The sequence below is a fragment of the Rutilus rutilus genome, assembly GCF_951802725.1.
Source record: "Rutilus rutilus genome assembly, chromosome: 11".
Taxonomy (NCBI): Eukaryota; Metazoa; Chordata; class Actinopteri; order Cypriniformes; family Leuciscidae; genus Rutilus; species Rutilus rutilus.
In genome coordinates this window covers 2,217,199-2,237,631 of record NC_140216.1, presented here as the reverse complement: position 1 = coordinate 2,237,631, position 20,433 = coordinate 2,217,199, and the positions used below count along the sequence as shown (strand labels likewise).

At 39.7% G+C, this 20,433-nt stretch overlaps 1 protein-coding gene across 5 annotated transcripts in view; it reads right to left on the bottom strand.

Annotated features, from left to right (window-relative positions):
* The window catches only part of nup153 (nucleoporin 153), a 34,757-nt gene that overhangs the window by 2,226 nt on the left and 12,098 nt on the right, over positions 1-20,433 (bottom strand). For 2 of the 5 annotated variants that reach the window (XM_084423374.1, XM_084423375.1), the window contains exons 5-22: positions 20,202-20,327; positions 19,969-20,085; positions 17,226-17,270; positions 17,077-17,130; positions 16,217-16,357; positions 15,501-15,553; positions 12,479-12,599; positions 12,251-12,400; positions 12,033-12,131; positions 11,393-11,474; positions 11,208-11,306; positions 10,561-11,127; positions 8,854-9,030; positions 7,311-7,508; positions 6,308-7,213; positions 5,260-5,601; positions 2,828-3,091; positions 1,319-1,496 (exon numbers count right to left, since the gene is read on the bottom strand). In XM_084423374.1, coding sequence (XP_084279500.1) covers positions 1,319-1,496; positions 2,828-3,091; positions 5,260-5,601; positions 6,308-7,213; positions 7,311-7,508; positions 8,854-9,030; positions 10,561-11,127; positions 11,208-11,306; positions 11,393-11,474; positions 12,033-12,131; positions 12,251-12,400; positions 12,479-12,599; positions 15,501-15,553; positions 16,217-16,357; positions 17,077-17,130; positions 17,226-17,270; positions 19,969-20,085; positions 20,202-20,327 — 3,719 coding nt within the window. The remainder of the gene's footprint in view (positions 1-1,318; positions 1,497-2,827; positions 3,092-5,259; positions 5,602-6,307; positions 7,214-7,310; positions 7,509-8,853; positions 9,031-10,560; positions 11,128-11,207; positions 11,307-11,392; positions 11,475-12,032; positions 12,132-12,250; positions 12,401-12,478; positions 12,600-15,500; positions 15,554-16,216; positions 16,358-17,076; positions 17,131-17,225; positions 17,271-19,968; positions 20,086-20,201; positions 20,328-20,433) is intronic. The other 3 variants (XM_084423377.1, XM_084423378.1, XM_084423376.1) reach the window with 2 other exon arrangements.

The window sequence follows — 20,433 nt, the reverse complement described above, 5'->3', positions numbered from 1 at the left end:
TAAATAGGAAAAATATCGAAACTCTTTGGTCATTTTTTTTGAGAGAGATGCTAATGGTCCTGTCCGATTCAATGATCTATGCTAAGCTATGCTAAAAGTGGTACCGCCAGACCCGGAGATGGGCTGCATGGATTCGAAAATGGTAAAACTCAACAGTTTAACTCTGGGGGAGTTGTAAAATGAGCCTATTTCCAAAAAAAGTGGAGTATCCCTTTAAAGTCCTTATATGATGACATCACACATGTGAGCCCAGCAGTAAAGAGGAGCATCCGGTCATATATTATTGCATCTACATCTAAATCTACTATTGCTCCTTTATTTAAGTTGTTTTGAAGGCACTTTCGGTATGTAGATGTTGCTACATTATAATTCCTATGCATATTTAATTGTTATATCTTATATCCCAGATGTAAATTTAGTTTTCTTTGTTTCGTGAATACACAATCTGTTTCTGTTATAGTTGATGCTAACCACTATATGCAATGTAAAAGCCTTTGTTGTGCTTATGCAAACATGTAATTGACTATGTACATTTAGGATTCTGTATTTTTACAGTTTTACGTTATTCCTTGGGCAGCAGTAAACCTTGGAAACAATCCCTGTGTCTGTTGTCTTTGGGAGGCGTTATCTGACTGCATACTCAAGCAAGGCGTTTGAGACAAAGGGCAGAACATTTATGTAAAACATTCTATATTTTAATATAATTTTTTATATATACACTATAGTCACAACAAACCTGCGAATACATTAAAAGATTAAAAGACTATGCGGAGGAAAAAGATTTGAATAAATATTTTATATCTTATTATAATACTTTTATTGGTTATTTATTGGTAAGTTAAGCAAAGGAATAATCTACTAATTGATACATTTATCGGGGAGGGAGAGAGAAACCAATACATTAATCGAATAATCCCCCCAAAAAAAAGAAGAAAAGAAAAGAAAGGAGAGAATCAATAGATTGACCTTTGGAAAAAAGTCATTAAACGAATAAATCAGAGTATTAAATATATGGTTTATCAAACATTCTAGATATAAATCTAGAATAAAACACATTTTTCAACAAACCTGTGGGTTTGAAAGATTAAAGCATAAGTTACAGATATTTACTGGTAAGCTAACCAAAGAAAGAACTGACTAATTTGACTATTTATTTATACTTTATATAAGAGACTGACTATTTAGCCGTGTTTCCACTGTCGGGCCAAAAGAATCAATAGGACTGATAAAAAATAAATTATAATTAGTTGTAGCCTTCACATAATATGAAATGCAATATGATATAACAGTGTTAGAGGACCATTTTTTTTCTTCTTACCCGATGTTGAAAGCCGGGGTCTGGCTGAAGCCGAAGCCTCCGCCGGTGGGGTTTAGCGCAGGCATCGCTGGACTGGCAGCAGGAGTGGCTGGAGCTGCTGCTGCCCCCCCGAAGGCAAACACACTACTGTTGCTCCCCGATGCTCCAAACCCACCAGTGCTGCCAAACTGGAACCCTCCTTCAAACATGACACATGGAGTAACCGTTAGAGAGATGCATACAAATAACTAGGTTACAGGCAGGCGTTACTAGATGGCATGACTTCTTTTTTGATTATGTCATCAAAAAAATAGGGGCTTTCGCACCGGGTAGTTGCAAGAACTCGCCACCAGGGTGGTTCCCCCGGAAAACTAATGGTTCCCTTAGGAACATTTTCCTGGTTGCATTCGCAGCGCCATTAGGAGCTCTGAAGTGACGTGAGCCGTGCTTCTTGTTGGGACTTTTATTTTGACAGCGCTGAAAACTCCTGAGCTCAAAGTGCTCGCGATCATTAGTTTGCGATCTGTCTAACACGTTATTAGATAGAACTGTCATACATAGAAAGTAGACAGTATATGAAAAGGTATTAGCGTATGCCATGTGGTTGATGTCCAGTGTAGCTAACTGAGCAGAAATACATAATCATGTTTCTCTTGGTCCCCTCAAAGTTGCGTTGGATTTTCTCCTCAGCGTAAAGGTTTAGAGGCTCATCTATCACTGTTTTCCATGTTCGTAGAGTTAGTTTCTGGAGTAAATATATAGGCTTTAATCTGTGTTTACACAGCTTTTTTTTTTACGCCGGGTGCTGGTGTTTCGTGTGCGTTCGGCCAATCAGCGAACACTTACGTCATAGTTCCTGTAGCCCCGCCCCTTTTCAGCGCTGCGCTCGTTGTCTTTTGTCTTCTGGTCTGTATTTTCACAGCGATCTTACGCATTTATGAATTAATGGTTTGTTTTAAAATCTTCCTGGTCTACTGACATTTGTTAAGACATCTGCTTTAAACATTACCGTTTATCACTCATGATCACTTTCGTAAACTCTGCAATAAGTAAATCCACTTCAAAAGCGAATTACTCTTTGACAGCGATGCCATGGAGATATACAAAGCGACCGCAAAAACGGAAGTTCAAAGACAATAATCTAAAGACAACATGCACACTTGTTTCTCTGGCGCGTAAGGTCTATAGTGCTGGTTTAGACTGACTCTGAAGTAGGAGCTCAATTAGTTCCTAAAAAGAGTTCCTAAAACTAAAATCGTTCCTAGTTCCTGCGGTGCGAACACGCCCAAAACCGGGAACTTCCACCAATAGTTTTAGGAACTTTGAAAAGGTTCCTCTGGTGCAAAAGCCCCTAATTTGAACTGTTTCTAACACCTAATTTCCGATGATGCTTTCTTCAACCCATGCAACAAATGTGAACGTTATCAAAGGCTGACATTTGGTGGTACTTACATGGTCAAGTTACTCTCAAAAGTTAGACACACTGGTTTAGAATGAAATGAGATGCTGATGTTAACATGTTTCTCTGACCTTGGCCCGTGGAGGCAGCAGTCGATCCAAACGTAGGTGTAGGATTGGTTTGCTGACCGAATACAGGGGCAGTGTTGGACTTGGCTCCAAACGCAGACGCTGGGGGAGCGCTGGCCGAGAACGAAGGTGCCGATGACCCGAACGCAGGAGCACTGGGTTGAGACGCGTTTTGTCCGAAGATTGGGGCCTGTCCAGTGCCAAAGCCGGATGAAGGAGCGGCAGAGCTAAAGACAAACGGGGCAGGGTTGGCAGACGGAGCTGGAGCTGCAATAGAAATTAGATGTTAGGCACATTTATACACGATGACGACCAAAGAGCAGAAGCACTAGGGCTGTCGCAGTGAAAGAATAGGCACGTTTCCATTACAGATTTGCGCAAAATTGTGCGAATTGTTTCCATTAACCGATGTTATGCGACTAAAACGTCATTGTTTTACTCTCGTGAAAAGTCATTCCAAAAATCATGGCGACGGATGTTGGTAGGTTTAAGTATATCCCAGCCACTGCACTGGCCATTATTATTAATCGAAGGAGACGTATGCGTGTTATCCAAGCATTAATGGTAAGGAACGACCCTTATTATACTTGTGAGCGGCACATATGAGGTGTTTCTGGGTGTTTCTCCCTCATTTCTGCTTCGAGGTCTTGATTGTGGCATTTCTTTGAGGTGTAGAATCCATTATTCCTGTAATTTTTGCGAAATTGATGAAATTGATGCGTTTCCATTGGGCGTATTTTCAATTCGCGCAGTTTGAAGGGTGATGGAAACGCGGCTAATTTCCCTTGCGGTAATTTTGAGTCGTGATATGCAGCATTATCGCCATTTCTTTTTTTAGTTCTATAAGTGTTCCGCTGTGGTCAGCAGGCATGAAAACGAGGACATAAGTAACCAACAAAACCAAAACTAAACGTTGAAAGTAAAGGAAGTGAAGTAAACAATGTCAGAATAAGGGTCCACATAACACAACATAAACTTGAAACCTAAGCTCGTTAGGCTATTGTTATATGTGACCCTGGATCACAAAACCAGTCACAAGTCGCACGGGTATATTTGTGGCAATAGCCAACAACACATTGTATGGGTCAAAATTACCGATTTTTCTTTAACGCCAAAAATCATTAGGATAATTAAGTAAAGATCATGTTCCATGAAGATATTTTGTAAATTTCCTACCGTAAAAATATATACATATATAATATTAAAAAATATATATATGAGTGAATGCAGCAAAATCACGAACAAATGAAAAACTTTAAAGGCGATTTTCTCAATGTTTCAATTTTTTTGCACCCTCAAATTCCAGATTTTCAAATAGTTGTATCTCTGCCAAATACTGTTCTATCCTAACATCAATGGAAAGCTTATTTATTCAGCTTTCAGATGATGTATCATCTTAATTTCAGAAAACGTACCCTTGTGACTGGTTTTGTGGGTCCAGGGTCACATATGTATAACAGTTAGTTCCGATCATCGAATCCGACTTGACGAGAGGTTTTCTGCTTATATTTTCACAACAAAGATTTCGCTTTCTTTGGACACGGCAACCTTTTCACGAATACATGACTTGACCTCAAAGACCGACGCAGGTAATCGCACGCGCTCAGTCGATCTTATTCACTGTCTGTTTAGGCTTGTTAAGTGCAAATCTACAGAGCCTCTGTGCAAATCACCCTGCTAAACAGTCTTATTATCATTTGTAATTCATTTAACATTCAATACACCTTCACGAAGTGCAAAACAAAGGCGTAGCCTTATGAAGAAAAGAAAAAAACAGGCAAATATCACGGTTGTTGGCTTGTCAGTGTCGCGGTATTACAATATTGCGGTTAAGGCGGCAGCCCTAAAGGCCTCATTATACTTCTGCGTCGGACATACGCCGGAGCCTATACGCCGTAGGCAACGTGTTGGTTTTAATTTATACTTCTGTGTCGTTGTCCGCGTTGACGCGTACCTAGGGAGCGTGTGAAACCCCGAGGGAGGGGTTCTGGCAGACCAATCACAGCGCTTGTGTCCGCGTAGAATTGACGCGTTGTTACATTTTTGGAGAGGTGCACGTCAGGGTACGCCGTAGGGTACGCGCGCTACACACAGCCTACGACGTAGCTACGGCGGCAGTTCGACGCAGAAGCATAAAACAGGCTTAAGAAGCACAATGTGGGATTTTTGGAGGCAAACCAACCGGTTTAGGCTTGTTGAGTGCAAATCACCATGATAAACAGTCTTATTAGCATTTGTAACTTATTTAACAATCAATACACCTTCACGAAAAGCAAACCAAGAAGGGCGTAGCCTTATGAAAAAAGAAAACGTGCAAATATCACGGTTGCTTGCATTCCTTTGCGGTCGGCTTATCAGTATCACGGTATTACAATATTGCGGTTCTCACGACAGCCCTAAGAAGCACACTATGGGATTGTTGGAGGGAAACTAACCGGCAGAGGCTGGGGTGGAGGACGCAACAGCACCAAAATTGAAAGAAGGGCCAGATGAGTTTGAGCCCGAGCCAAATTGGAAAGGTTGTGCTGGTGCAGGTGCAGCAGAAGGAGCCGCAGGTGCCGGCGTCTGGCTGTCCTGCTGTCCGAACACGAAAGTCTTTGTCATGGTAAGTTCAGAGGAGGAACTCTGGCCGAATACAAAGGTGCTTGAGGGAGCAGGGGTGGGAGCCAGGGAAGAGGTAGTGGGAGTGATGAAAAGGCTGGGGGTGGAGCTGGAGGAAGCTGGGGTGCTCGAGGAGTTGGCCATGAAGCCAAAATTGGGCGTTGGAGCAGATGTGTCTGGAAAGCACATAGTTGGAGAGTCAAATTGTGGTACTACAAGAATATGGTATAGTGTGCTGCAGGGATGATATATTTTTGTAGGCCAAAACCCAGAGAAGAGAAGCATTTTAGCACTTAATGTTTTTTTTAGGGATGCACGATATATCTGTCACCGATATGTTCATTTTTTAATGTAATCGGCATGATAAAACTTGGCCGATATATTAAAGCCGATTAATAATGGATTATTTCCTTCAGCTGAGATAATTCTGGAGTTCAACAAGATGGTTTTGAATTGCTTGAAATATGACTAGAATCACTTTGAAAAGGATATCATGAAATTATAATGAGAACATTATAATTGTGTGTTTGGGACGTGGCTTTTAATGGTGAGACACTTGTTTTTGTAATCAGGCTCTCAAAAATTATATAAAAATTTGGATATAGATTTATCTGCCAATATATCGGTTATCGGCTTTCAAATATAAAGAATTATCGGTTATTGGTATCGGCCAAAATTTGCATATCGGTGCATCCCAAGTTTAAGTGAACACAAACATTTTGTTAGTCACAGAACTTATTTTCTGCAATAAACCAAATGGAAAATTCCCATTGGGTTTTTGTCAAGAGAACCAGGGTGATGCGAATTCACTACAAAAATACGTCATCACTGAAGCGCTCTATAGCTTTAAGAGAGCATCAAAAGACCACACGTTTCACTCACCTGTTATACTCTGTCCAAAACCAAATGACGGCTTTGGGGGTTCTGTTGACTCTGCAGTTTTCCCAAACGTAAGCGTCGGCTTGGGGAAATCTTTTGGAGGGTCTGGCTCGCTGAAAGAGAAGCCCAAGTTTGCCGTTGGTTTCTCCGCTTCCTTGGAAGCACCGAACAAGAACGCACTTGAGGGTGCAGAGGTGTCCTTTTTCTCTTCTGGTTTTCCAAAGGTGAAGGTAGGCGTCACCAGCGTTTGCTCTTTCGTTGCTTGTTCCACAAACTTCGAGGCAGAAGATTCAGCTACTAAAGACTTGCCAAAAACAGGGATGGCGTTCGCTGCTGCTGTTGTTGTCGTCGCCGTTGTGGTTGAAGCGGTTTCTGAGAAAGCAGGAGCATTTTCTTTCTCAGCCTTGGACTGGGGCGCAGAGAAACTAAAGGATGAATTTGAGCTTTCTTTCTCATTGGGTTTAGCTCCAAATAAAAATGCAGAGTTTTCAGAGCCAGACGCTTGAGAGCTGAAAGTGATTCCACTTCCGCCACCAAATTTAAATCCCCCACTAGAATCCTGAGGTTTAGTTTTTTCTTCGATTATGTCATCATTCATGGATCCACTAAAGTTAAAGGCCCTTGTTAAACTCTCTTTTGTCACTGTGGATTCTGACGAGGCACTTCCAAGTTTGACCCCACCAGAACCTGCATCCGAGAACGAGCCTCCAAATTTGAAGCCCTCTGATTTTGAGGTCGAGTCGGAAGTCCCGATTCCAAATTTAAATCCTCCCGCGCTGGAAGAATCTGAGAAAGAGCCTCCGAACTTTAATCCAGCCGAGGTCGAGTCCGTAGAGCCGGTACCAAACTTAAAACCAGATGAACTTGAGTCTGTACTGTTGGACTGAACGCCAAAAGATGAACTAAAACCTGAAAAACAGCAAGATTTCTGGTCATTAGTCTGCTTCTACAAAACGGTAGCGTCGCAAAATCTGACTCCTGGAAATATGATTGCAAGGCACTTTACCTTTGGACTCTATTTTAGCTCCGGGTTTTGCTGACTGGCAGGCCACACACTGCTGGTCCACTGCCTTATTTTGAATACAGCACACCTCACACTCCCAGCTCCCCTCAGGTTTCTTGAACTTGTCCCCGAATCCCAACAAAGACGCAGCAGATGTTGCAGGTGCAGAGACTGGAGTCGAGACCACAGCGGCTACAGCTCCTGTAAAACACCAAGAAGAGTAAGACATCAGTGACGCAAATATCAGTTTGATTAGGCGGATATTGAAAGCTAGGCTTTTCAGTAGGGTTGGGTATCGTTTGAATTTTAACGATTCCTAATTTCGATTCCAATAAGAAAAAAAATAAGAAAAAAACTTGGATATTCACATTTAGTCTTATAGCAAAACATTTAATTGTAGCTGAATATCATGAACAAAAATCAACAGGCTAAAGAACACTTACACAATGAACATTTGCCTGTGGTTTAAAAACACCATAGAAAAACAACTGACCCTTCGCAGGGAGTTTGATTGACAGGCGATCTGACCAATCATAACCCGCCATTCTTGTCCGACAAAGCAGTCAGGAGAGTTAGCAGATTAACTTTGGAGGATTTGAACTTGAAAAACGAAGTGGACTGATGTCTTTCCGCGGTTAAAATAACTTAACGAATTCCTTGTGTTCATTCATGTTTATTTGATGCTATAAATTAACTAGAAGGGAGAGATGATTGGTTCACAAGCTTTAACCGAGGCTCTACAACAGCGATCTGTCAGACACATTAAAGAGCCACAAAACGGTATTTATTGTTTAAATTTCTTTACAAAATGACCAAATTTGAATGTTGAGACTGTTTCATATGAAAAGTAACCTGCTCTGTGCTGTCTGTCAGCGCATTGTCAGTGTCCTCTTTGCTCCGCAATGTATTTTTTCACTGCGTGAGAACATGGTGGGGCGTGAGAGCGGCGTGGCTTGTCGGACATAGCAACAGTAACTAAAGGGGGCGGGTCTTTGCGAACGGTCAATTAGCCTAACTAAAGATACATTTCTAAGATAAACTAAGATCAATTGTTTTAAGATTTGCAGGTATTTAAGAACAGAAACTAATCAAATATAAAATAACACTGCATTTTATAAATAAAACATACATTACAAATATAGTTACAAAAGTTATTCAGTCAAGAACGAGTGAATTTTCTGTGCTTGATTAGAGTTATTATAGAGACGGCAGCAGGAATATTAGGCTGCTGTCACTTTAAGAGCCGCACGGATCCAATATACTGTTACACACGCGAGTTGTCTCACGCTTGAATGGTTTAAAGTTACATTGAAATGCTCACAAAGGAATCGATAAGAGGAATCTAAATATTTTATAACAAGTATCCGATTCTTGACCTCATGTATTCGAGTCCAGAATTGGAATCTATTTTCGATTTCCAACCCTATATTTCAGACCAAAAAGAACTCAGACTCTTTAAATAGAAACTCTTTTCTACCAGATTTCATAGGCGTTAAAAGGGCTGTCCATCTTCATTAAAATGTTTTAAATCTTAGTAAAACTTTACCTGGTTTAGAAGTCAGACAGGATACGCATTTGACATCCTGTGCCTTGTTCTGAACCAGGCACACGTCACAATCCCAAGCCCCCTCTGGCTTCTTAAACTTGTCCCCAAATCCTAACAGTCCAGTTGCTGTAGATGGCTTTTCAGTAGGGTTGGGTATCGCTTGAATTTTACCAATTCCTAATTTCGATTCCAACAAGAAAAGAAAAAAAAAGATATCATTCACATTTAGTCTTATAACAAAAGATTTAACTGTAGCTGAATATCATGAACAAAAATCAACAGGCTAAAGAGCACTTACACAAGGAACGCTTGCCTGTGGTTTAAAAACACCATAGAAAAACAACTAGCCTAATTAAAGACAAGTAAACACTCAGTAATTAAAGAACAAAAAAAATTAGATACAACTGAACAAAGATCCGACTGAAATAAACTGTTTCAGGTATTCAGGAACAGAAACGGTAATCAAATGTAAAATAACACCGCATTTTATAAATAAAATATACATTACAAATATAGTTACAAAAGTTATTCAGTCAAGAACGAGTGAATTTTCTCTGCTTGATTAGTGTTATTATTATAGAGACGGCAGCAGGAATATTAGGCTGCTGTCACTTTAAGAGCCGCATGGATCCAATATACTGTTACACACGCGAGTTGTCTCACGCGTGAATGGTTTAAAGTTATATTGAAATGCTCACAAAGGAATCGATAAGAGGAATACATTTTTAGTATCCGATTCCTGACCTCATGTATTCAATTCCAGAATTGGAATCTATTTGATTCCCAACCCTATTTTTCAGACCAAATTTTAAGAGAAACTCTTTTCTACCAGATTTCATAGGCGTTAAAGGGGCTGTCCATCAAATTTTTGGGGGTATTAAAATGTTTTAAGGCCCCGTTTACACATTAGGGCTGTCAACGAATATTCTAAATTCTAATATATATTCTAATAGTTTTAAAAAGCAGAATTTCGAATGTGAAAATTAATATTCGAATGTGGAAAAACGCCCGCGGTAGCAGAGGCGCGGCTGTCTGCTTTGCGAGTGGGGACAGGTCACAGGAAGAAGGCGTTAACGTTAAACAGAAACATTACTAAAGTGTATGCTACTGTACTGACTGAATAGATATTGCATGAATAAGGTAGGTTAGATACAGCAGTTTCATGCACTTGACGTAGCGTCATTGACAAAATGCGTAACCAGATGTTCGAATATTCGTGTGTTTTTTAGAGGGAATATTCGAACGTCATTTTTGAGCAATTTTGACAGCCCTATTACACATACATGGTTATTTTGAAAAACGGAGACTGTTCCCTTCGGTTGTGCCCCTCGTTTACACGCAAACGGAGAATTCGCCTCTGCAACCTATTCTTTCTAAAAACTCCGGCCAGAGTGGAGATTTTGTAAAACTCTGTTTGCAAGTTTGCATGTAAACTGAGAAAAACTGAGTTTTAGGCAGTCGACGTCACAGTATGCGACAGAACTTGCACTGCGTCAAAGGTGCGACCTATATTTTCGGGATTCTGATTGGCTAACGTGGGCTTGAGCTTCTCATTACACTGCCACCTACAGGTTTGGCATGCTCTTGACGGCATATACACGGGTTTGTGTAAACGAACACTTTTCTGAAAACGGAGAGGGTGAAATGTCCGTTTATGAAAATAACCAGCCTCGTGTAAACATAGCCTAAATCTCAGTAAAACTTTACCTGGTTTAGAGCTCAAACAGGATACGCATTTGACATCCTGTGCCTTGTTCTGAACCAGGCACACGTCACAATCCCAAGCCCCCTCTGGCTTCTTAAACTTGTCCCCAAATCCTAACAGTCCAGTTGCTGTAGATGAAGCGGCAGTCGTTGTGGTCGTAGAGAGAGTGGATGAGGTCTCAGAAAGAGCCGGTAGAGTCAGTCTGGATTTCACTCCAGTCCCCGGTTTGGCCGTCTCACAAGCTACACATTTAATTACTTCCGGTTTGTTTCTGACCAAACATGTGTCACAATCCCAGCTACCAGCTGGAGGAGCAAAGAGAGAACTAATGCTTGCAGAAGCTTCTGCGGGTTTACTGTCCGATTTAGAGGCAGAGTCTGTGTTGGGTTGTGCTGCGAAACAAGCAACACACTTTTTGTCCGAGGACTTGTTTTGCAATAGGCAAGAGTCACAGCTCCATGAACCTGCAGGTGGCCTAAACTTGTCACCGAAACCGGAAAAAGTAGCAGATGATAATGAAGCAGACAGTGAAGGTTTATCAGCAGAGTTCTGAGAGGGGGATGCAAACCCTGGAAAAGAGAAAAGGGTAATTAAATACACTCAAATAGCAACACGCCATTAAAAACCTTTACTTAAAAGCATATCATACCAGGTCCCTTAAGTATATCCAATACACTGCCCTGTTTTAAGACTTTTGCAGGTTTGAAGGGTCCTTCAAACTCTTTTTCCTCACTGGCCACTGATTTGACTGCGAAACATGCAGGGAAGAAACATCAACACCACCAAAACCGGACTTCAAATGAAAGCACATCTGCTTTGCAAAACAAGCCTTACCTGGTGCTACTGTTGGAACAATTTTCCCATTGGAGTAAGAAGGGCCTGTTTTCAAAGTAGGTGCGCTGAAGGTGAATCCAGCCTGCAGGGAAGAATCATCATCATCATCATCATCATCATCATCATCACTACAGATGCTTGTTTTGCATGAAAACGTGTAATTTTATAGTATATATTCTATATAAATATATTTAAAGTTTTTCATTTAAGTATTTTACAACAATACAAAGAGAAATGTGTAACATTAACAGATTTAGTGCTACACTTATTCACTTTTAAAAATTCTCACTAAATGTTTAATTTAAAACAAATCTATTTTTCTAGAGTAACTTTTGCTGCAGAATTTTCCACTAATCTAGTTTATAATAGTATTTTGTCAGATTATGATCAGAATTTTTTCATTTGTTGTTTTTCTTTATAATGAGGTTTAACACACAAAAGAGTAATTATAAGTTCAACACACAGACGTATAGAAATTTTACATTGATACATTTTTTGTTGTTGCTGATATCAGATTGGTATCGGCCGATACTCAGAATTTTTGGCATTGGAACTGAAAAATGGTATCTGTGCATCCCTAATTATCATTACAGATGCTTGTTTTTGCATGAAACAGTGTAAATGAATAAAGGAAACCTACTGATGGAGAGAAAGTTGGAGGACTGGCTGCTGTGGCCTTTACGATAGGTGAAGAGAATGTGAATGGGACAGATGGTGGTGTGGATGGTGCCACTGGCTCCTGATAAATAAGTTAAAAAAAGAGATACAGATACTTGTCCACAATATTTGTCCAACATAACAGCAATGAGCACCTTTCAGTTTACTGTCAGAGAAAAGGGGTCAGAGGTAAAGTAATACCTTATTTGCTGGCGGTTCCTCAGAGACGGTTGCAAGTGGTGTTGTGCCGGAGGTGAACGAGGAGGAAGGGGGAGGAGAGGAGAAATTAAATGTGGGCAAAGTGAAATTGCTGGGAAGAGAAGCAGGCGGCAGGTCTGGGTCCTCAGCAAGCTGAAAGTAAAACAGTCTACATCAAACCATTCCAAAAACATTGGTATAACAAAGCATATAACCAGCAGAACATCTGACCTCATCGTCAGGCCGTTTGGATGAAGGTCTGATCGCTCTTTCCCGCTTCATTTTGCCCCCTCCTGAAGCAGCGCTGCTGGGCGCTGGGGTGCTGGACAACGGGTAGGACATACTGCTTGTACTGGAGACAAAAGAATTGATGGATTGAGTATATATGCAAGAGAAGACACTAACAGCTCACGGTCTATCCAAAAAGAGAAGAGAATTCTACCGCCTGTTTCACACTGGACATGCAAGAAGCACATTTTTACATATATATATAAGTGCTGGGCAACGATTAATCGCATCCAAAATAAGTTTGTTTACACATAATATATGTGTGTGTACTGTGTATAATTATTTTCTTTCTTTCTTTCTTTCTTTCTTTCTTTCTTTCTTTCTTTCTTTCTTTCTTTCTTTCTTTCTTTCTTTCTTTCTTTCTTTCTTTCTTTCTTTCTTTCTTTCTTTCTTTCTTTCTATCTATCTATCTATATATATAAAATAATTTTGCGCGCGCACCCGTTGACCAGAGCGAGAGAGCGAAAGCAGTACGCCCATCAAAGCGCTGTGCTTGGCTTTAGGGAAGTCAATGTCACCAAAGAAGTGGGTTTTTGGTTGCCAGGGCAAGACAACCCTGCACAGATTCTCAAAGAACCCAGCGTTAAGGGACCAGTGGATGGAGTTTGTTTTTCCAGAGCATCAACGGAGTTGTGCAAGTGTTCTTGTTTGTTCCCTGCATTTCGACGATGATTGTTTTATAAACAAGGCGCAGTTCGACGCCGGATTTGCAGATCGTCTAATGCTTAAGGACGGACCAGTCCCAACGATAAAGGTTCACGGTCGTGTGTTGAAACCGCAGGCGGTGAGTAAAACTGCTTCTAATGTCTGTGTTGTTAGCTATCGGCGCGTAAGCACAGCTTTAGCTCCGCCCACACGGCACGCCTCCAGCCGCTCGTTTTTTTTCCGGAAAGACTCGGTACAGCCCATCTTTCTTTTATAAATATAATAAAACTAAAGACTTTTTGGAGATATGAAGGATGCAATACTACTCTATAGGTACTCAAGATTAACATGAGATTGACTGAAACAGAGTTTCACCCCCCCCTTTAACACAAACCCTTTTTAACAGTGTCAATTTTTTTTAATTGACAGATTAACGTTCTTTTTGGCCTAGCAAACTTTGTTTTTTCACATGCTGTTGCAACAACTAGTAATGTTAGAAAAACTACAACACCACACCGGATCTAGCTAGACCCGAAACAAAACAGGCACCCCACACACACTTGTTTGGGCTTGCGAGCCAGCCAAAGAGTAGTAGGCTAACGTTACGTTTTGAGTGGATTGGCGAGCGCGAGACGCCGAAATGGATGCCAATAAGATTCTGAATGGAAAGTTTACTTTCCAAGTTCCATTGACAAGACCAAAGTGATCTGTGTGTTTTGTGGTTGTGAACTGAGCGATCATCACAGCGCGTCCAGTCTGAAACACCACTTGATGGCCAAGAACACACACAGCTGATGCGATTATTTGCTCCAAGTGTGAATGTTAGTGTGAAACTGAACACTACAGTATATGCCGATGTTGTTTTCAATAAAAAAAACATTTGCACAAAGCAAGCCGATCCACTTTTCCATGTTGATAAGAGCATTAAAATGAGAAAAAAAAAAAAATAATAATAATGGGACAAAAAGAAACAAGGGACATTTAGAATAGATAAAAATGCGCGATTAATTGCGAGTTAACTACGACATTAATTTTATTAATAAATAAAAAATATATATATACAGAATATACTTGCAAATATTTCTTAAATATATACATGCATTAGGCTTGGCACGATAGTCGGTGTTACACGGTGTTCAGTCGCAACACCGGTTTCATCACTTGCCCACCGCAGCACCGCAAAAAAATCCGTATCCGTATTTTCTGTCACCAGTTGACTAGCGTTGTATGATCACGCTCAACCATTCAAGCGCGACAAAACAAGAGACCGCGCTGTAAGTCCTGCCTATTACACACACGTGTGCACACACGGAAAACACGCGCGTCAGTATCGAGTACTCTTTAAGGCCTTGAACAAAACATAACACACACAAATTATGCCAAAATGTCCGTTTTGTTGTTGCGTTTTTCATGAATAATAACGAATAATAACGAACCCACCATTCAAAACACTGTGGTTGAATCCGAAATCGCGCCCTACACCCTCAAATCGGGCGTTATTGTTCTCAATCTCAAGCAGTGAAAAATAGAGGACACTGACAACGCGCTGAAATACAGGACCGAGCAGGTAATATTTAATATGAAACAAAGTCTCAACTTTCAAATTTGGTCAGTCAAACAAAAATAAAATAGGCCTACCGTTTTTTGGCTCTTTAATGTGTTGTGACAGATTGCCTCAGTTAAAGCCAAGTTCAAATCCACCGACGAAGTTAATCAATAACTCTTCTGACTGCTTTGTCGCACAAAAATGGTAGAATTTGATTGGTCAATCAAACTCAATACGAATGATGAATTGACGCCATGTAAAAAAAAAAAATATATATTACGTCACTCTAACACCCCCCACCCCCACGATGAAACCGGTAATACCGGTGTTGTCACAATTCGATTAACCGGTGGGAGAATATTATCACCGTCACATCTCTAACATGCATGTGTGTGTATTTATTTATATATACAAAATGATTATACACAGTACACACACATATCTTATGTAAACAAACTTTTTTTTTGGATGCGATTAATCGTTGCCCAACACTAATATTTATTTAGTAAGTGTGCAACAGGAACACTGTCACATCAGAGAATTCCACACATGATAAATCAAAGCATGTGGCAGGCAATGGTCAGAAGTACGCCTGAAAAAGGTGACATTGGTCTGTTTTTGCAGTACACAAGCTGTGCACAACAAATGCTGCCAGTGTGAAAGCACAAAGGCCGTGTGCTGCTCCCGCTCTGCTAGCAAACAGCTTCTGCGCCGCTTATGTGTTCAGTGTGAAACAGGCGAGATGTAAAATTACCATAAACCATCTGCCCTTACCTGGTAGATGGAGCCTGGGAGGGATCTGAGATTGGAGGGGATTGTCTTACCGGCTAAGAAAGGAAACAAAGAATCAAAACATCATCCACTTAATTACAGTGCTTCAAGGTACTGGCCTTACGTACACATTTGAAAGTCTCTTTATGCTCACCAAGGCTGCATTTATTTGAACAAAACAGCAAAAATAGAAATTAAATAATAATATTTGTACATAATATAGTAGTAGTTAATGTAAAATAAAACATTTTTTATTAAATAAAATAAACTTAACATAATAAAATGTGATTTATTCCTGTGATGTTACAACTGAAGACTGAAATAATGATGCTGAAAATTCAGTTTCCCATGATCCTTCAGAAATCATTCAAACATGCTGATTTTCTGCTCAAGAAACATCACAGTGGAAAATTGTTGTGACGCTTCATTTTGAGAAAATTTTATGAATAGAACGTTCTAGAAAAAAAAAAGTTTAGAAAAAGAACCGCATTTATGTGAAATATAAACCTTCTGTACTATAAAATGTCTTTACATTTTAACGCATCCTTGGTGAATAAAAGTATTAATCTCTTTCATAAAAAAACAAACATTCAGTATTTTGACGTTTGAAATATAAGTTAATAGCATGCTTAATTACCTGTATCGCATTTTACTTCAAATATCTCCCTCTGTGAAACAAAAGATGATGTTGAAATTTTTGCGTTAAATATTGAACTCACAGTCTCCCTGTTGTTTTTGTCCACCGCTCTGTTCCCTCCACCTGGGGTGAGCGACGGTCTGAAGGACATCGACCGGTTACCAGACACCGCAGCAGCTGCAGGAACAACCAGCTTCTGCACAGGAGGGACCGACGGCTCCAGCTGTGGGTCGACCAAACATTACAAAACCTTTATTTATACAGCGCTTTTTACAATACAGATCATTTCAAAGCAGCTTTACAGAGATAACAGGAAAATAATGTTCGTTTCTGCTGTACAGCAGATCTAGAAGCGTCATAGTCCATCTTAAGAAAGGTCAGTGATTGTTCATTTTTGTTGTAAAAAAGTGGTGTCAATAATTGTGGATTCAGGCAGATCAATAATATTGTTGAATATTAAAATACAGCATGCCACAGCTCTGTACACCACTGCGCAGAAGATATCAGGCTAATCATTTGTTCAATTTAATCAAAATTAAGTGGCTTAATTGACTATTTGTAATTACTGATCGAGCATTCAACATTGCAAGGTCATGGACAGTAAATGCACGAAGCCCTCTGCTATGATTCATCAAGTGTAGTGTGCTCACTTTAACAACAAAACACACTCAAAGCCCTGGATATTTTGGACTATGGACATCCGCCACAAATGGTTATTACAGGCTTTAGGTTTCTGGGTCCGGGTGAATAGGCACATTGTTTGGGATTAGGAGCCAGCTGCCACAGTTGTTAAACAGTTAAAGACAAGCAGCAAAAGCAAAGTGAAAGTTGCCAATTGTATAAGATGCGGTAATAATTTGCTCAAAACTATGTATGGATGTCTTTCTTTTCCTTTTATCTGACACTCAGCAGAATGTGTGCTCATTAATGCACAAGACTTACCCTTTTCCTTTTTGCCTGGTAATTTGAAATGTCAAGGTCTGTGTGATTCAAGGACTGAAAAGATAAAAACAAGCAATGTCTGAATGGACTGAAAACTCAAAGTGAATTTAAGACATTAGTAATGTAAATTACTATGATATGGTACTTACAGCTGACAGAGGTGATGAAACCGTAGACGGAATTCTTTTTGCATCCTGCAAAGTTGACAAAAATATTATTTTTATGAAAGGTTTACTTTTTCTGCTTTTCCTAAATCTAAAAATGGCACTATTTGTTTAATAACTGATAGGGCTGAAACGATTAGTCGACAATAAAAAATTGTCGACAAAATATCTTGTTGTCGAGTAGTCGTTTGATCTCACGTGACCTAATGTAAGGGCCTGCAATATCGCGATTTGACCGCTACGGCGCTGTAGCGCTAGAGTGCAATGCAGCCGTTACAAATGAGAGGAAAACACAGCGCGAATTATGACGGAGTGCAAACGAATCCGAACGATCCGAACTAGCAAGGCGTACGTGTGAAAGTTTCACAAAACTGCAAACCAAGAATGCTGTCGTATGCAATACATGCAAGGCGGAACTTGCTTTTCACGGGAGCACAACATGCATGTTAAAGCACTCAAAGAGGAAACAAGAGGAGCCGGTGAGAGGTGAATGTTCTCCAGCTGGAGCTAAATAACTAACTTAGCAGTAAATCTCTTTATTAGAGAATTCAGTAATGTGATGATTTATTTTTGCATAGAATTAGGAGTCAGGGCTGTTTTTATTATTGTAACACTATTAGGTATTACAGTCTTATCACTTGCCTGTATTTTGTTCCATATTCTTGAAGACTTACAAAAGGAGATGTTATGAAGAATATCATGTCAGTTACTTTTTCATACTGTAAATTAAAAGGTGAATGAGAATGTCTCTGTCAGCTCAATTGTCATGTCAATTTTTATTGTATTTTATTCTTATAATAATTGTTTGCAGATAAAGTTTGTCTGTAATGCAGCTGATTCATTTTTGTTTATTTTTTTCTATTGAAAGAGAACAGAATATTTAAACAATGCTTGGAGAGCATTTGTGTGTGATTTGAGTTGGACAGAAATCTGAAAACTTAAAGAGAATGACCTGTTTAGTTGCTCAAAGTTCATTAAAACAACCATTTCAAAAGCTGAAGTGATTTTCTTTTTATTATATTATAGTTAGAATATGTATAACTCAGTGTTTTAACTAATTGAAAAAGCTGAATAATCGTTCCAAACTTACTGATTAGTCGGCGGAATAATCGATGATTAGTCGATTAATCGTTCTAATAATCGTTAGATTAATCGATTATCAAAATAATCGTTTGTTGCAGCCCTAATAACTGATGACAGAAAAGTTGGTCGATGACCAGAATCTTATATCACGGTACAAGTAATTTTACGATAATGACATTACGTGTGCGCGTTTGCATCGGAAACAGTCTCAAACTGTCGCAAATATCGAAATTAGTTCTCTTTCGCTGCTTATTAAGCTTGAACAGTTTAAAATAACTTGGCAAGGCTTAAAAATGCATTGCAATGACAAGCTTTCATGGCGGCAGAACAGGGCAGATAATCAGGATGGAAAATACATAATCTCTCCCGGTTGACATTTTTTATTGGTTTATCGCCAACCCCTAGGCTGAACAGTAACAATAAAATGTTGAATTGATAGGGGTGTAACAATATATTGCATACAAAAACGCAACAATATGCATCATGGATAGCTCACCCAAAATAAAAACTACTGCGTGAGAACATTTTTAAAGTTTTCAGAGTTTTAGTGTCAGTACTACATTAAACTACTATATATTAGGGCTGTACAATTAATCAAATTTCTAATCTCTAAACTTCTAATCCAGATTCAGTATTTGCAGTCAGATGAGATGTCAGGCTATATGTCAGTGTCATTATTCTATTATTATTTTCATAACTTGATACGAAATAAAAAGTCTCTCACTGAGATGGTCCTCACTGCAGAACACAAAAATCCAGGATCCAGATCCAACTCCTCCCACCTTACTTATATCTAAACCTATCCATCTCCACCCCCTGGATCCAACTCCGCCCCCTGGATCTCATGTACTGCAGTGAGGTGCTACTGCTCTCACCTCAGAAAAACTAAATTTCACATCCTTTCAGCTGATTTACTGCGTTCGTAGCCTGCACTCACTTTAACAGTTCTTGTAAGTATTGTGCATCACCATGGTAACCGTTGTTTCCATAACCCCATAATGCCACTTATTGGTTATTTTGTATATTTTTAAATGACTGTGGTGGCTCATACCAAGATTGTATTAACAAAAACTAGTTTGGGACTGCTATTTAATAGTTTAACCTCATAGGCCTTCTGTTTATATATCAGTAGCCTATTAGTCATATTCTTACAATTTATTTGTATATTAAAGGGCACTTATTAGGACTCTTTTCACAAGATGTAAAATAAATCTCTGATGTCCCCAGAGTATGTATGTGAAGTTTTAGCTCAAAATACCCAACAGATCATTTTTTACAGCATGTTTAAATTGTCATTTTTTGGGGGCTCAGAAAAACGCGCTGTTTTAGTGTGTGCCCTTTAAATGCAAATGAACTGCTGCTGCACGGCCCAGGGGGCGGAGTCTGGTGTCTCTATTGTCCTGTGCATTGGGTTATCAACACCAAGTCCAAGCCTATTCATTTACACCCACAATGTAATACCAAATTCACCATTTAAATCAACAGTACATTTTTTGTTAACCTTTTATCATATGTCTTGGAGTATCGCAATAATATCGTATCGTGAGTTCAGTATCGTGATGTGTATCGAATCGTGAATGTGGGTATCGCTACACACCTATTAATTGATTTTAGATTCTAGACACCAGAGTATAGACAAACTCACAGCAAGAGGACTGGACATGCGCTCCAAGGACTGTAAGATGCGTCTCGCTGTGGCGCTGGTCACTCCACAGGGTTGAGCTCCAGCCGGCTTAGCCTTTATCTGCCTCCTAACGGGAGGCTGCGGAACCAAGGACCAGAATACAGTGTCAATCAAAAAAGGAATGGAACAAACAAGCATTAATCTCACTTTTAAAATCTAACATGAAATAATAGTATTGGCATTATTGTTCAGACCTGGTAAGGAGTAGCCGGGCGAGAACGAGCTCTCATCGCAGCAGCTCCTCCATATGTGGTCTTCCCTGGGTAGAAGGGCGAATCCCCCAACTGACTGGAGTTCAGCGCTGAACTGTTCAACACTGACTATAAGAGAATAAATATGCATAATCTAACATTAATCTCCATCAGGTAAGGAGTGTAGTCATGTGACAAGACAACTTGGACATTAAAGTACCATTAAAAGAACACT